Raw genomic sequence first — 18,068 nt, 5'->3', positions numbered from 1 at the left:
ATTACTCCTTCTCCCTCCCTACTTCTTGGTGGTTAGAGGCCTAAGGCAGTCTAACTGTGAACCACTTTTTCCTCATTCTTGGGGAAGACCTCCCCACCTGCCAGTCTCCTTTCTCATTCCCTTTAGTGTTTCTCCTCGTTTCCCCTCTCCACCGCCCTCTTTTCTATTTCTCTTGCCCCCTGTAGGCAGTGCTTTGAGGTCCCTTTATGTCACCACTTTCTCTCATCTTACACCATTCTGTATCCCACCACCTGACATTTCTTCTCCAAAAAGAACCAGGGCACAATAACCCTGCAATTCTGGGGTCATTGCTAATGTTTTCTTCAAAGGTTTCTGGGAGAGTGGATCTTTCAAGTAGATTGCAATTCAGTGTTATAGCTGACACACTCCACAATGTCAGAAATGAGTCCAACTTCAATATCCCAAGACATCAATCAGCTCGACAGAGCCTGGCCACTCTTCATTAGATTCCTGTAGACGAGAAAGTGAAGTTTAATGCGCTGTGTGTAAAACATAGGGCACTTCAAGCAAAAGGCCCACCTTTAGTACAACAGCTAAACTCACCTTATACCCCAGGTAGAACCCTAAGGTTAATCAAGGCTTGACTGGAGGGAGTCCCCCATATTTGGGGAATGAGAAGTAGAGGGTGTCCCTTTATTTACATTATGGTTAAACTATGGAGCTCTGCCCCTTGCTATGCAGCTTATTGATAACAAGCTTTTATTTAGGAAGCACCTGAAAACGTGGCTGGTTGGCTATTAGTCCATTCTATTGTTGTCTTTGATGTTATGTATTTTTGGTTTGTGTTGCAGATGTTAGTGCTGGGATGCTTTAGGATAGCCATGCTCTTTACAAATATGCATAGACTAGAATATAATATAGGAGTGTAGGTTGTCAGTGTAGGAGGCTGGCCTGGTTTGTAGTGGTACCAAGGGGTACTTACACTCCTCACCAGGTCCAGTTATCCCTTATTAGTGTAGAAGAGGTGTCTAGCAGCTTAGGCTGATAGAAAAGGTAGCTTAGCAGAGCAGCTTAGGCTGAACTAGGAGGCGTGTAAAGCTCCTACTATACCACTGGTGTCATATGCACAATATCATAAGAAAACACAATACACAGATATACTAAAAATAAAGGTACTTTATTTTTAGGACAATATGCCAAAAGTATCTCAGTGAGTACCCTCAGTATGAGGATAGCAAATATACACAAGATATGTACACAATACCAAAATTATGCAGTAATAGCAATAGAAAACAATGCAAGCAATGTACAGTCACAATAGATTGCAATGAGAGCCCATAAGTATAGGGGCAACACAAACCATATACTCTAGAAGTGGGATGCGAACCATGAATGGACCCCAAACCTATGTGAGCTTGTTGAGGGTCGCTGGGACTGTAAGAAAACAGTGAGGGTTAGAAAAATAGCCCACCCCAAGACCCTGAAAAGTGGGTGCAAAGTGCATCTAAGTTCCCCAGAGAGCACAGAAGTCATGATAGGGGAATTCTGCAAGGAAGACCAACACCAGCAGTGCAACAACGATGGATTTCCGGACGAGAGTACCTGTGGAACAAGGGGACCAAGTCCAAAAGTCACGATCAAGTCGGGAGTGGGCAGATGCCGAGGAAATGCCAGCTGTGGGTGCAAAGAAGCTGCCACCGGATGGTAGAAGCTGTGGATTCTGCAAGAACGAAGAGGACTAGGAACTTCCCCTTTGGAGGATGGATGTCCCACATCGTGAAGAAGCTTGCAGAGGTGTTTCCGTGCAGAAAGACCGCAAACAAGCCTTGCTAGCTGCAAGAGTCGCGGTTAGGGTTTTTGGATGCTGCTGTGGCCCAGGAGGGACCAGGATGTCGCCAATTGCGTGAAGAGATAGAGGGGGCGCCCAGCAAGACAAGGAGCCCACTCACAAGCAAGCAGCACCCGCAGAAGTGCCGGAACAGGCACTACGAAGAAGAATGAACCGGAGCTCACCCGAAGTCACAAAGGAAGGTCCCACGACACCGGAGGACAACTCAGGAGGTCGTGCACTGCAGATTAGAGTGTCGGGGACCAAGGCTTGGCTGTGCACAAAGGAAATCCTGGAAGAGTGCACAGGAGCCGGAGTAGCTACAAATCACGTGGTACCCAGCAATGCAGTCTAGCGTGGGGAGGCAAGGACTTACCTCCTCCAAACTTGGACTGAAGAGTCACTGGACTGTGGGAGTCACTTGGACAGAGTTGCTGAGTTCCAGGGACCACGCTCGCCGTGCTGAGAGGGGACCCAGAGGACCTGTGATGCAGTCTTTTGGTGCCTGCGGTTGCAGGGGGAAGATTCCGTCGACCCACTGGAGATTTCTTTGGAGCTTCTAGTGCAGAGAGGAGGCAGACTACCCCCACAGCATGCACCACCAGGAAAACAGTCGAGAAGGCGGCTGGATCAGCGTTACAAGGTCGCAGTAGTCGTCTTTGCTACTTTGTTGCAGTTTTGTAGGCTTCCAGAGCAGTCAGCGGTCGATTCATTGGCAGAAGGTGAAGAGAGAGATGCAGAGGGACTCTGATGAGCTCTTGCATTCGTTATCTGAAGAATTCCCCAAAGCAGAGACCCTAAATAGCCAGAAAAGGAGGTTTGGCTACTTAGGAAGGAGGATAGGCTAGCAACACAGGTAAGAGCCTATCAGAAGGAGTCTCTGACGTCACCTGCTGGCCCTGGCCACTCAGAGCAGTCCAGTGTGCCAGCAGCACCTCTGTTTCCAAGATGGCAGAGGTCTGGAGCACACTGGAGGAGCTCTGGGCACCTCCCAGGGGAGGTGCAGGTCAGGGGAGTAGTCACTCCCCTTTCCTTTGTCCAGTTTCGCGCCAGAGCAGGGCTGGGGAATCCCTGAACCGGTGTAGACTGGCTTATGCAGAGATGGGCACCATCTGTGCCCATCAAAGCATTTCCAGAGGCTGGGGGAGGCTACTTCTCCCCAGCCCTGACACCTTTTTCCAAAGGGAGAGGGTGTAACACCCTCTCTCTGAGGAAGTCCTTTGTTCTGCCTTCCTGGGCCAAGCCTGGCTGCACCCCAGGAGGGCAGAAACCTGTCTGAGGGGTTGGCAGCAGCAGCAGCTGCAGTGAAACCCCGGGAAAGGTAGTTTGGCAGTACCCGGGTCTGTGCTAGAGACTCAGGGGATCGTGGAATTGTCTCCCCAATGCCCGAATGGCATTGGGGTGACAATTCCATGATCTTAGACATGTTACATGGCCATGTTCGGGGTTACCATTGTGACGCTATACATATGTCGTGACATATGTATAGTGCACGCGTGTAATGGTGTCCCCGCACTAACAAAGTCCAGGGAATTTGCCCTGAACAATGTGGGGGCATCTTGGCTAGTGCCAGGGTGCCCACACACTAAGTAACTTAGCACCCAACCTTTACCAGGTAATGGTTAGACATATAGGTGACTTATAAGTTACTTAAGTGCAGTGGTAAATGGCTGTGAAATAACGTGGACGTTATTTCACTCAGGCTGCAGTGGCAGGCCTGTGTAAGAATTGTCAGAGCTCCCTATGGGTGGCAAAAGAAATTCTGCAGCCCATAGGGATCTCCTGGAACCCCAATACCCTGGGTACCTCAGTACCATATACTAGGGAATTATAAGGGTGTTCCAGTATGCCAATGTAAATTGGTGAAATTGGTCACTAGCCTGTTAGTGACAATTTGGAAAGAAATGAGAGAGCATAACCACTGAGGTTCTGGTTAGCAGAGCCTCAGTGAGACAGTTAGTCATAACACAGGTAACACATACAGGGCACACTTATGAGCACTGGGGCCCTGGCTGGCAGGGTCCCAGTGACACATACAACTAAAACAACATATATACAGTGAAATATGGGGGTAACATGCCAGGCAAGATGGTACTTTCCTACAGTCAGCTGGTCCCATGCCTGCTGCCAGCAGGCAGCTAGGCACTGCTCAGACTCCTGGTGTTACACAGCCAGTGGCCGCTTGTCAGCAATCACTTTAAAACTGCATGGCGTATGTGGGGGCTTTCAGGCCAGTGGTGTCTCCAAGTGGATTGTATATTTGTACAGCAGTGCTATTCCTGCAGCCATGCCTTTTGTTGTGTTTTTCTGTTGTTTAGAGGAACAGTTCACGACTGTTGGTAGCTGAACATTTCTGAGAGTATTTCTTTTTTGTTACAAAGATAACACGTATATTAGTACAGTATAAGTTGAACCCCTAGTCTGTTTGTGCTATTGAATGGTAATAGTTCCTCAGCTCAATGGTACTCATTTTATGGACCTCAGAAGGATGAAAGTCTATAAGAACCTATGTAGAATTGAACATGTGACCATGGGCGGCAAGGCAATCACAGGTCCTTGGAGTGGGCACAATAAATCCTTGAGCCACCAGTTTAACACATAACTGTAACTATACCACTTACTCCGGTCAGATTCAGTGTTCGGACACTGAAGTGACACAAAAACAGTAACGTGCTTTTGCTGCTACTGGTGTTCATATCTGCAAATTTGCGAATTAAAAACAATCAAGCAACAGCAGGGGCAGGACCTGCTGGGAACAAGGATGGCTACGTTCTGTTGGTGCTGTGGACTGGCACCCTGGTTTGTTGGTGGCACATATCCTTAGAGGAGCCTGTGATCACTAAGGGGCACTAGGCAAACTCACTGACTCCTAGCAGGCCCTGCAATTCTTGCTGACCTGATATACTTTGTAAACCTTGCTGACCTCTGACACTCTCCACAGCCTACTCTGCGGTGACACCTGACACACACTGGAAACCTAACATACTCAGTAAAACCACATGCATTCCTCAAACTCTGCAAACTAGCTAAGCCACAAAACATTCTGCAAATCTCACCAGCCTAAAACACAATGTAACTCTCATTGTGCACGCAATATTTTGCAAGCATGCACAGCAAACAAGGTACAATGAAACAATAACAGTAACCTTTATTTTTAATGGCAGAGATAAAGACCTACTTGAAAGCCCTGGTGTACTAATGAGGGCAAGAAAGAAAGCGTTCTAGCTAGAGTGAAACTTTAAATATTCAGCGTGTTTTATTTATTTCAGGCTGTGAGGTGCGTGACCTGAATTTATGATCTGCACAAGGAGGAGGGGGCAGTCTTTGGGTACACTGGGTTTGCTTGAGCATGGGCCTAAGAACTGCAAATAGGTAAACTGTAAACTTCAGGTGCCCACCTTCGACTGTTTGTATGTGTGTTCTGGGGCGACAGAAGTGTTTAGTTGGAGCCTTCTTTCCCTGCATCAGCAGGTTCAATAGAAGCCAGCAAAGTAACTTCGGATCAGACAGGACTGCAGCCCTCTCCCAGTGAGACAGCCTCTGTCAACTGATGGGGAGCTGAAACCCTCATAACGCAATATTCGTTTCACGTCTAAGGCCCATTACATATGACGAAGGACCACACTGGGCATTTGGCAGTGGGGACAGGTTGCATTTGCTCCCGGGAAATATTGGTTCTTCTTTGCTGGGGTTAGATGGGCCCTATACCTGGTGAAAAACTGTATGGGTTTAAATTTAGTGTTCCTCAATATCACTGTTGGGTAAGCTAAAATGCGGTCTCATTCTTTGACAGGAAGGGGTCGATCAAAGTCCATCTCACATTTATGACATAGGTTGGAGAGAGTCGTCTGATTGAGATCTCAAAGCGCTTCAACAGCATGTGGCAAGGCCTCTGTGGTTTCCAAGGTGTAAATATATTGGATGAGTACTTGCTGTCTGTATTGTGCCAAGTGGTGTGAAATGGGCGGGAAAGGGTGTGATATGTAAAGAAGTGTCCATGTGATGATGCAATGCTCACCCAGGTTTTCATAGGACATGAGAGTGCCGTCCTCGAAAAGATAACCCATGGTCTTAACGCCCCTGGTCTGCCAGTTACTAAGCAACAATAATGTCATCAGTCCCCAGGCACTTGAGGAGTCCTGCAAGGGAATGGCTGAAGCATAGTTCAGCATCGATTTCGTGATGTGCTGGCTTCTCCAATAGCATTGAAACGCGACACAGAGGAGGTGAGCAGTAGGAGGCTTCGTCTGAGTGGAATGAGAAAGACAAAGCAAGCAGCCTAAGCACCAGGGTGAGGAGGATGAGGAGATGTCTTTCAAGTAGCACTCCCCAAACCATCGGCTCAACCACTGTAGTTGGGATGCCAAATAGTACTGTTAGTAACTGGGAGCTCCCAGGCCTCTCTGCGTTGTGGGTAAAAACTGTTTGGTCAGGGCCACCCTGCAATGGCCCTCTCTCCATATAAGGTCTTCAAGATTTGTGTTTAGAGAGCGAAAAAAGTCGGACAATCCGAGGGGAGATTGGTGAAGTGATACAATAGAGGTAGTAGGATTTTCATTTGCCACTCTGCCAGGTATGGAGTGGGGCAGACTGCCCCTGAAGGATGTCTGGTTACGAATACTGGCCACCGTTCTGCTGATGTTGCAATCCAGTAGGGCTTCCTCTTCATAACAGAGCTGGGTCCCGAAGGAACGAAACGTTGTGGTTGCCAGGACAAATGCCTGCCCCCTCATTTACATCGTGGTCGTCGGCGTTGGGGCGCAGGGGCTACAGGACACATTTGACTATTTATCATGTATTCTATACTTATGTGTTTGACCTACGTTTCGCAGATAAATTCATATTTTCATGTGCAAGATTGTATACTACCTTCGCTTGTTATTTCAGTGTTCAGACTGACTGAAAGATGAATCCTTTGGCTCTAATGTTGTTGATGAATAATTTCAATATTTTGTAAAAGTATGAATGTCACTCCTTAACTATATTAAAATGTGTTTGATAAGACGTTTTTTTTATTGGATTCTAATGATGTGTCCTTTTTTTAAAATGACTTTCTTTTCATCTACATTTCTGTAGTCAATTAAGTTTGTGCGTGGCTTCAACAGCAGTACTAGATTTAAAGTTAACATGCTTTGCATTTTCAAACCAAATCCAAATAACAGGTGGTGCTCAACGAATAGCTGTATTCGTTAGTATTTCAGATTTGCCCAGTGTCGAAATCTACAATTAATATCACTATGTTCCTGTCTTTTAAAACATTTTTTGCAAAGCATTCATATATTAAAATGCACAGTTTATGTAATGATCAGAGATTCTTAAAATACCCTTTTCTAGTGTAATCGAACTCTGACCTATATTTTTGTACATTTAAAATGTCTGAAAACACAAAGAATAATTTCATGATTTTTATGTTCCTCGCTGTTTTTAGCTTCAGAATCGATTTTAAATTCTAGAGTCTAGAACCAGCATTACGGTAGTGAAAGGAAGGCTTTGAACACCTATCTATTCTTCCTACACCATCGGACCAGAGGCCTAAGCTCCACCTTAATGTGGCATCTCTTGCTGTCTGTGTAGGGATGGTAACATTTGGAGGGGGCAGGAGGCCAGGGGCCTACACTCTCTCTGCGCTCTTGCCTCTAGAACCCCTTACTTCCCTATCCACCTCGAGTCAAACTTCGAAAAGTAGCCATGTATTTTGCCATGCATATGGACCTAAAATAATATGTCTTCTGTGCACTCTGAAACAAACCTATTGTGGTGGGAGCAGTCAACAGAAACACCATGAATGACTCACCTCCCTTGCGATTTATATACAATTCTGACTCATTTGCTCTCTTTAATTAGTTAATAATTACTTACTTTAATCTTGTGTACAATTTCATTGTATTGATATTTTTGTTAGCAACAAAATGTCCTCCTAATTATTATAGCATATAACTACATGCAGTTTAAATCTAAAGATTTACCTTGTTTTTTTTTTATTAATAACAGTAGTCAACTCATTCCTGTTTGGCTTCCTCTTTGCTGATGATCAGTTCCACCATCTGCTTCTTCATCCTACCTCAACTGCTTGAATTGTATATAACATCCATTGACATTTTTCTTAGTAAAGCACTTCCCATGTCCCACTGTTGAGATATTTTCTTAGGGGGAATTGCGGAGTTGGACCCAAACATACCTGAGGCCCAGGGTCTAACCCTGGGCACTTACTGCTTTGGGTCCCCTTTTAAATTATTCTGTGCTGACGAACGCATATGGTGGTCATGCTAAACATACTGAGTGCATTGGTGTTGTGCCATCAGGATGAATAGTGTAGGAAGAATCCCGAAAACTATAATAGTTTAAACTCCTGCTTGCTACCATGATCGTTCTTTGAAAAAGATTAAAAAGGCACGCACAGGGGCACGAAGGCAAACCAAAAGCATGTATGTCCATTGACCTTTGTTATTTATTGGCTTCTGCTGATTTTACAATCACTATTTTGACTGAACCTGTTTCGTCTCCGCTTCTCTAGACATCTAAAGGAGATACTCTGAAACATATCATTTATTTGCCCCTGAAAGATCATTATAATAATAAACCATCTTCCAACCTACTTGACTGCCTCTGAGTCTTTGACAGCTCCTGGGGCAAATAACCCCACCCGTTGTAGCTCACTGAACAGGAGATACCCGAGACATTCTCAAATTCAAGTAGTACAGCTTCATTGCAGGGATATTCCCTATTCTCCAATAATTGTTAATAATATTCACTATTACTGTAATCAAATGGAGTATAATTTACTGGAAAATGACACTGTCTGGCAACTAAAGTAAGTACAAAAAATAAATTAAGTATGTCATATGCATGCTTGCAGGTGAGTGTGTTTATCTGAGAGAAAGAGTGTGTGTGAATGTGTGTGCATGTGTAAGGGTGTGTGTTGGAGTCAAAGTAAATGTCAAATGGTGTGTGAAGTAATGTGTGCTTCTCCTGTCATTTTGGTGAATTGATGCCCAAGATAGAGAGACTGTTGTTGGTAAGGTCAGCTATAACGAGGTAGTTTATGCTCATCCATCATGTGGGGGAGCCATATGGTACAAGTTGTAGATCAGTGCCTGCATAATTTTGCATATGTGGCATCTCGTTTTGTTTATTTTCTTGCTGAAGAAGCAATTGAGTGTGTTACACTTGTAAATTAATTTCGAGATTGGACACTGAAAGTGAACTGATGCAGAACGTGACAAAATAAATTGTAATACATATTCTTTAGATTTTCTTCTAAATAACACTAATTCAGCCTCAGAGTGTCTTGCAGTTTTATGTTTTTTTTTTATTTGAATAGAACACTGGCAACCTTATTCTTACAGCTGTGTGCAAATAAAACAACTTATCTTTATTGATTGTCTCAGTAAAGCATTGTTTCCTAACTACAGCTTTGAGATTAATCCGTTTTAACATATTATAACAAGTTGTTTTGAGGTGAGCCGTTTTGTATATACCATGAGTTTCATCTACTTTTGAGAACATGTATTTGGAGTTCTAAATGTTGAGAACCCTGACAAGACTTGCTTGCCGAGTTCGTATGCCAGATTGGTAGAACATTGGTGCAAGATAACCTTGCGTTAGGTTCCATGAGCTCCATAAAGAATATTCTATTTTGCATGTACCTAGGAGCTCAACTTCACATGATGCCAGTGCAGATAACTTGCTTGATAATCTACAGTGGCCAACAGCCTTGACATTTAAGCAACTGAGCCTTTATTAATGTGAGACAGCTTTTAGACTTTCAAAGGATAGCTTTTTCAGATTTTCGCCTTAACAATAGTTATATGTGGTCCTTTGCAATAGAGTCAGTTTATTAAAATAAAAAAACTGCAAAGAAGAGCATGCATAGGTTGGGAGAGAGCAGAAAATATTTTTTCATCTACTTATGGAACTGACAGTAGGTCTGGCCCTGGTAAAGTGGCGTGATGAGTAGTTTTCTATTGTTTATTACAAGTATAAACCAACAATACAAAAGAAGGAAAAGAAAGCAGGCTATCTAAATATGTCCACAGTATGTCTGCAATGAAAACTTTAAATTGAAAAGAAAATTAACCACAGCTTTTCTTTGTAATAGAACAGTATACTTGCATCCAACTAGGTAGATGTAATTGAAGTAGGGAATAGGAAACCTTTTTAACTTGAATGCACAAAACAGGGAATAGGACATTTATTGGCGCAAAGAAAAGATGCTATGGACTTGAATTACTGTAACTTCAAGACATAGTTTAAACACACACGAATGACTAAGTAATTTTAAACAGGATAATGAATAGAAAGAAAAAAAATCATATCAAGGTAAAGTATTGCCCCACCAGCCTGGCACTGATTGCACTTTCTTTTAGACAGATGTGCACATGTGATATGGAATACATGCTGATACGCACTTTGCAAGGCCCAGAGCTCATCTAGGCTTGAGCCACTTACTCATGTTTGTGTGCTTGCATACTTCGAGTGCCCGCCAAACAGACCAGTGGATAATAAAACTGACCCAAAGCCCCTTTATGTGTGAATATGTGTATGCATTTTTATTTACGGTTTTTTTTAGTAGAAAAGATTTGGGACGCAGCTACATTTCTAAAACAGACTAATTTAGTACATATGTTTTGGGCAGAAAGAAATGCACTTGAAGTACCCCTTTAAGATCACAAATGCGGGTTACGAGCAGAGGTGATGGTCCAAGTGCTCCCAAGCTTAACATTCTTACTTTTCTCTTTCCTTCTCTTAAAAGTGTCATTAATTACAGTGGCATAGCTTGTTTATAACTGATACATTTCAAACTTCAAAAGTATTTTTATTCTTGTTCTGTAGCATTTGCTGCGGCAGGGTCGTACAGCAGTTCAGGTGTCTCATGAGCTGGAGGTCATTACGACAGAATACGAGCAGGATACCATGCTCATGAGTGGTGATGTTACTAGACACGGCACTGTTAAACCGATTGGAGTCAGCACGATTGTGAAAGGCCGGCTTCATCTGCGCTTGGGAAATGTCGGTAAGCGGTAATGGTTCTAATTCTTTATCTTTTTGCTAGATCCATATAAAATATAATATATATATAATATATATATATATATATATATTCATTTTTAAAAAAAACAAAGGTTACCTGGACGTTATAGTTAGGCTCACATTTTAAGCACGCAATACCATAGAAATTTACCTGTTATAGTTAGAGTTTTTTCCGGTAACTCGTACTCCTGCCGTAAGGTTACTATAGCTCGCGCCCCCACCATGCACAGTTTTTTTTGTCAAAAATGTTACTGAAAATATTACAATGATATTGTTAATGATGTGATCAAAGATGTCATGAGTGCTGTAATTTGTGGGGTAATTAGCATGATGAGGGTTCGAGTTATAGTTACCCTAGGGCACAAGTTATAGTTATTAGAGATAGCTCTAACTATAACTGGTGAATTTCTATGGTTTTGTATGTTTCATATGTGAGCCCGACTATAACATCACTGTAACCTTTTGTTTTTAAAGTGAACTTCCTATTTTTTTAAAAAAAATCTATTTCCTAGCTATAACATCCCTATAACCTCTGTTTTCTTTTCAGTGATTTTCTATGTTTTTTTAACTTAAAGTAATTTTCATTACTGTACATGATGGCGTTAGGCTGCAGGATCTGGCCTGCAGCTAGACCCTGCGGTCAACCCCCTAAAGCAACCCAATTGTGCGCCACACATTGCCGAAGCCCGTGCATGGTGGGGTTGGTCGCAGGGCCTGAGGCCATCCCCTCTAACCACCTAACCCTATGTTGCGTACAGCCTTTGGCCACGAGCATTGGAAGTTGGCTGCAGGTCAGCGTGGCCCTCCCCCTCTTTCTCTACTGATTTCGGACCCTGGGACGCAATCCCCCGGGGCCTGGCCTTCTAAAATGTTTTTTGGGGGGAGAAGGGGTTGGCACATGGTCCCCTTCCCCTCTGATTTTAGCCCCAGGGACCACATCCCCCGGGCCCAATGTTAATATGTTTATTATTTTAGGGTAGGGGGCCGTGTGACCCCCCCCTTCCTTGGGCCATTCTTGCCCCGGGGCCCAGCCTTATAATTTTGTTTTTATTTAGGGGAGGAGGGTGACGCGGCCTGCCTTCCGTGGCTGATTTTGGCCTGTGGACCCCATCCCCCAAGGACCGGTGTTCATATATATTTTTTTTGTGGGAGGGAAGCCATGTGGTCACTCTCCCCGGGCCAATCTCTGCCCCAGGAACCCCATCCCCCGGGGCTCAGCCTAAAGATTTTATTTTTGGGGGGAGGCCCCCCCTTCCATGCTATCGGCCCTGCGGACCCCATTCCCTGGGGCCTGACCATGTCACCTGGGCGCCCCTCCAGGCCACCCATTCAAAATGGTTGGGGACAGTGGGAGGAACCTGAAGGCCCCCGTGGTCCCAGCTGACTCCCCGCTGACTCCCCGCCTCATGCTGGAGCCGGCATTGCTGTCACAGAGAGGGAGCTGCTAACTCTGTTAGATCAATAAGTTCCTCTGTTTCCTTGCCTGTTTTTCTGCAGGGAGGGAGACACCTCTCACTTGCCTGAACCAGAGTGTTTGCTCTGCCAAGTTGGAGGAAACAGTTATGTCCCGGGGGTGGGTACACAGAAACATATCAGGAGCCAGCCCTGAGGGGTGGCAGTCCCCCAGGCCATTTTTGGATCCTTGAGGGGGGCCGTGCAACCCTCCTCCAACATTAGAATTTGCCTCGGGAAGGTGGTGGTCCCTGAGGCTACGGGTCAGCAACAGACCCCCTGTCTTCTTTAAATTCAGCCCCTGGTAGGTGGCGGCCCCGGGGCTGCAGAGAGGGGCTGCACACCCCCTCCTCCACTTCAATAAATATTTGCCCTAGGGGGGTGGTGGTCCCCGGGGCTGCAAGGGGAGCGTGCCGCCCCCACACTTCATTGAATATTTGCCCCAGAGAAGTGGTGATCCCTGGGACTGTGGAGGGCCCAGGTGGCACCCCGCGTTTCATTTTATGTTTGGACCCAGAAAGGTGGCGGCCCCTGGGGCTGTGGGGCGGGTTGTCCGGCCATCCCCGCACTTCATTGAAACCGAGTCCCAAAATGGCTACCAACATGAAGACGGGATTGTTTGTGGAACCTTCACTACCCTATATATACAAATGTGTTTTTTCTTTAATTTTTTCAAAAACCACTTATCGGATTTACACCAAATAACAAAAAGGTTTATTTCTGGACCAAGAGCTACCTTTCTGCCAAATTTGTTGTAAATCCGTCCAATGGTTCAGCCGCTATTTCTGTTAATGATACCTATAGAAAAATGCTTACTCAAAAAGCGTTTTGGGACCCCTCCTTTTTCTCCAACTCTGCTTGACAGATCACCCCGAAACTTTACAGAGAGCAGCTGAAGTGAGTGTTGTATTGTTTGGGAAACATTTGTGAAGAGTCATCAAACGGCGCCAAAGTTATTAGCAAAACAAAAAAAGCTTTTTCTATGGCAAACTAGGTCCTAACTATAACTACCTAGAGGTGACTGCCACTAGGTTAAAAATATATGTTTATAATCAGAACAAAAAGTATATTTCCATTACATTCTGGCTTACGCCTCCTCAGGTAGCACAAGATTGTTTACTTAGTGGCTGCACATCTGCCACTGCTGAATTTTCAAAAACCATCATGAGTGAAGATTCCATTTGGAATGTGAACTTAAGCACCCCTGAGAAATGTTGAGCTATGCAGTAATCATGTACTATTGTCAGTGACGTTCGGTTAATCTGGTTGCAAGTACATCCAGATGTTTTCTCTGGAGTGCAGTCATTCTTTCTTTAAGACGTGTTCCATAGAGAAAACGTTCAAGTCTGATAACAAATACTCCATGAAATGACTGGCCAGAGGCTAGTCAAGTTTCCTATTAATACTGATTTGTGATTTCTGAATCATATATGGTGGTCAATCACTGTTTGGTCTACATATTGTTTTTTACAGCTTTTGCATTGACACTGAATCAAATAAATAATGCATGCTGATCGACATGTAAGATGCTGTTTTAGGTACCTGACGCAGACTTCTAGTCACAGATTCCTTACCTTCGAATTTCCCCAGGCGTCAGTTTGGATCCGGGGATTTTTTCTTCAAACAGTACCCTTGCACGCCGTCAGGTGGCGTCGGTCGACTTTGTGTCCGTCGTGGTTGTCGTAATGACGTTGGGTCAAATATAGGCGCCGCCTCGGCACAGTGACATCAGTTCCTTTCTTTATGCGCCACGCTCTGATCTGGAGAAGAGCTACCCTGGTCACTTTTTGACAAAACTCAACCCTTTTGTCTAATTTTTTGGTGACTTTTAGTGTGTCTAGGATGTCCCCGGAGAACGGGGGTCAAACCTTGTGCGGATTGTCACCAAATGATGTCGGTGACAGATCCACCTCGATTCTGTTTGTGGTGTCTGGAGCATGACCACGACCCGAAGTTGTGCTCCGGGTGCAGGGCCATGCACCCGAAGGCTTTGAGGGAGCAGTCCCTAAAGCTCATGGCGGCCTGGCGCTCGACTCTGCATTGTTCCCGGTCTCATTCGATCGAGAGGAAGGTCTCAAAACCAGCCGTGGATTCATCACCACTCGAGGTCCTCCCAATCATCAGGACATTTGGGTAAGAAGAAGAAGAAGACTTCACCACGTCGTTCGGATGACGTGACATGGGAAGAGTGTCAATGCTCTAGGCCTCCGTCTGCGGATCCTGTTTCTGGGTCCGCTGCCCGCCTCCCTGAATTTCCGGGAGCCAGAGCGACCCCTGCCCAACTAAAAGAATTTTATGAGGCCTTGCGCCTCATATTTGGCAGTCCACAATCGACATCGACCAGATCCTAATCCTTGACGACCCGGAGCTGGAACTGCTTGGAGGGGTCACTGGACCCTTATGAATACCAGTGAGATGAGCAGAACATGTACTGGGCTCAGGAATTTGGCGACACCAGCGGTCTTGATACCTCCCCAGACACTGGCATGCTGTCTCCTCCTACTGTGGTTATGGCGGAGGGAACTTCTTATTCCATGGTGGTCAGTAGAGCAGCTGAGGTCCTCTGCCTTGAGCTGACTACTGTTGCAGTCAGGACTAATCTCCTGACGGAGGTGCTTCAGCCCAGAGCCTCTGCTTCGGAACCTCTCCTTCCATTTAACAAAGCACTCACTGATGTCCTACTGGGTACCTGGTCCAGACCCAGCACAGGGGCTCCTGTGAATAGGTCAATTGCTCACCGCCTTCGTCCCCCCATCCTTCCCCCCCCCCCCCCCCGAACATCTCTAAATTCCTGACCCAACACCCCACACCTGAGAGCTTGGTCATTCAGGCATCCTCGTCATCTGGCTCATTCCCTTCTTCTCCCCCAGACAGGGAAGCAAAAAGGCTGGATAACCTTGGGAAGTGCATGTTTTCTTCCTCCTCTGGCGTTGCAGTCGGTGAGAATTGCATGTGTTTTGGGCCATTATACCCACTCCTTGTGAGACACGGTTGCAAAAGTTTTGCTGCAGATCCCGGAGGAGGCCTGTGTGATCCTGTCCCAGGCTCTTGCTGACAGGAGAGATGCGGCCAGGTTCACCATTAAAAATGGGCTGGACACGACCAACTCTCTCGGCAAGTTAGTTGCGTCGACAGTGGCATTACGATGCCACGCCTGGCTAAGAACTTCTGGTTTTTCGTGGGATATCCAACAGACCCTCATAGACATGACCTTTGATGGCGCTCATCTCTTCGGAGATATGGCGGACTCGGACTGAAGAGATTCAAGGACTCCTGAGCTCCCGAGGTCCCTTGGACTTTCCTCTGCCCCTCACCCCCACCAGTCCACCTTTCGCCTGTCTCGTAGACATGGAAGGGGCTCCCTGTCATGTCCCTTCCCTGGCCCCTGTACCACGCATGCTGTACAGTCTCTGCGTGGCCAGGGACGCAAAATCCCACAGCTTGTGGGACAGGGAATCAGAGGTCTGCCCAATCCACCCCTGCCCCGGCTGCAACCTCCAAACCTTACTAATCGTCCCTCCACCTCAGACCAGTTGGTGGCTGGATAAGCCACAACCTACCCCACCGGGAATCCATCACAATGGACAGGTGGGTTTTGCAGATCGTCCGAAGGGGCTACTCCTTCCCTTCGAGACTTCCTCTCTGCCCATGTCTCCATCATTTGGCCCTCTAACGGAGGATCATTTGGCACTCCTCCGCAAGGAAGCTTTGTCTCTTTTGGCCAAGGGGGCCATAGAGAGGGTTCCTGCGACAGAAGTAGGGTGTGGTTGTTCTTCCCGCTACTTTCCAGTGCCCAAGAAGGTCAAGGGTCTGCGTCCTATCCTCGACTTCAGAACTCTCAATCTCTTCCTCAGGAAGGAGAAGTTCAAAATGCTCAACTTGGTTCAGGTCCTTTCTGCCTTGTGGACGCAGGAGACTGGATGGTGGTGTTGGACTTGCAAGACACTTATTTTCGTATCCCTGTCTTTCCTGCCCACAGACGTTACCTACAATTCGTGGTAGGTCACAAGCACTTTCAGTTTACCGTGCTCCCCTTCGGCCTTACCAGCGCTCCTCGGGTGTTCACAAAAGTGATGGCAGTGGTCGCAGCTTATCTGCGCAGGTTGTGAATTTCAGTCTTTCCCTACCTCGACGACTGGCTGTTGAAGGCAGACATGCCCCAGAAAGTCATCTCCCAACTTCAGACTACAGCAAACCTCGGGCATTCGCTGGGGTTCACTATAAACATGCCAAAGTCACACCTGACTCCTTCTCAGAGTCTGTTTCATCAGAGCCTTTCAGGACACAGCGAAGTTTCAGGCCTATCCTCTCGATCAGTGAGTCTGGGACATTCGGGCTACGATTCTGATGTTTCAGCAGCTATCCCGGGTTTCGTGAGAATGATTCTGAGGCTGCTGGGCCTCATGGACTCCTGCATCCTATTAGTACCAAATGCCAGTTGGCATATGTGGGCTCTGCAGTGGGACCTGAAGTTCCAGTGGATGCAGCACCAGGGGAATCTCACCAACATTGTCCAAACCTCGGAGAGGACTGCGAAATATCTGCAGTGGTGACTTTGGAATCAGGATTGGGTCAACGGTAGATTCCTCTCCTTTCCCCAACCAGATCTCACAGTCGTGACAGATGCGCCTGCTCTCCAGCGGAGTCCGCGCTCCACATTAATCTTTTGGAGCTCTGGGCGATTCGACTTGCATTGAAAGTATTCCTTCCCTCTCTCAAAGGAAAAAAGTGTCACAACTGCTCACCAACTACACCACTGCCATGTGGTACTGCAACAAACAGCGTGGAGTGGGGTCGTGGACCCTTTATCAAGAGGCTCTTAGCCTTTGGACATGGCTGGAACATCAGTGCATTTCCCTGGTGGTTCAACATCTGGCAGGCTCTCTGAACGCCAGAGCAGACAAACTCATCCGCCGAGGCACAGTTGATCATGAATGGTGTCTCCATCTGGAGGTGGCGCAAGGTCTCTTTCAACAGTATGGAGAGCTTTGGTTAAATCTGTTTGCCTCCGCAGAGAACGCGCAATGTCTGTAGATTTGCGTGTTGGTGTTTCAAAGGCGGTTCTCGCACAGCGATGCCTTCCATCTCGAGTGGAGCTCAGGTCTCCTGTACACCTTTCCACTAATACCACTTCTGCCCAGAGTATTCAAGAAGATCAAGAACAACAGGCCCAAGTCATTCTTGTGGCTCCGGACTGGGTACGAAGAGTTTGGTACCAAGAGCTACTGAGCATGGCCATGGACTCTCCAATCAGACTGCCTCTTTTGGAGGATCATCAGTTGCAGCAGCAGTGGACGGTTCTTCACCCGAACCTGTCCAGTTTCTGCCTTCTTGCGTGGAGATTGAGCGGCGGCAGTCAATGGCTTTTGACCTTCCGACCGAAGTCTGAAATGTTACGTTGGCAGCCAGGTGTCCCCCCAGTAAAATGGTATACGCCTGTTGTTGGCACAAATTTGTGGCATGGTGCACAGACAAGTCAGTTGATCCTCTCTCTACCCCTCTTTCTGAGGTTCTCTTATTCATTCTTTCACTAGCCTGTCAAGGTTCTGCTTTGGGCCCTCTTAAAGGCTACTTATCAGCTATCTTGGCTTTTCTTAGATTGCCAGATCAACCTTTTCTTTTCAAATGCCCTATTATAGGTAGATTTCTTAAAGGTCTAACCCACTTGTATCCTCCCTCTCCATTTATCATGCCTCCGTGGGATCTCAATCTTGTCCTCACTCATTTGATGTGTGCTTCCTTTGAGCCGTTGCACAATTGTCCCTTGCGGCTCCTTACCTTCTAGACTGTCTTCTTG

At 46.2% G+C, this 18,068-nt stretch overlaps 1 protein-coding gene across 1 annotated transcript in view; it reads left to right on the top strand.

Moving 5' to 3' along the window:
• NPHP4 (nephrocystin 4) overlaps positions 1-18,068 on the top strand; it is a 952,546-nt gene that overhangs the window by 673,708 nt on the left and 260,770 nt on the right. Inside the window, exon 18 of the mRNA XM_069239971.1 lies at positions 10,622-10,802. Coding sequence (XP_069096072.1) covers positions 10,622-10,802 — 181 coding nt within the window. The remainder of the gene's footprint in view (positions 1-10,621; positions 10,803-18,068) is intronic.

The sequence above is a fragment of the Pleurodeles waltl genome, chromosome 6 (genome assembly GCF_031143425.1).
Source record: "Pleurodeles waltl isolate 20211129_DDA chromosome 6, aPleWal1.hap1.20221129, whole genome shotgun sequence".
NCBI lineage: Eukaryota > Metazoa > Chordata > Amphibia > Caudata > Salamandridae > Pleurodeles > Pleurodeles waltl.
The sequence above is the reverse complement of the archived record's forward strand: the minus strand, read 5'-3'. Positions and strand labels throughout refer to the sequence as shown.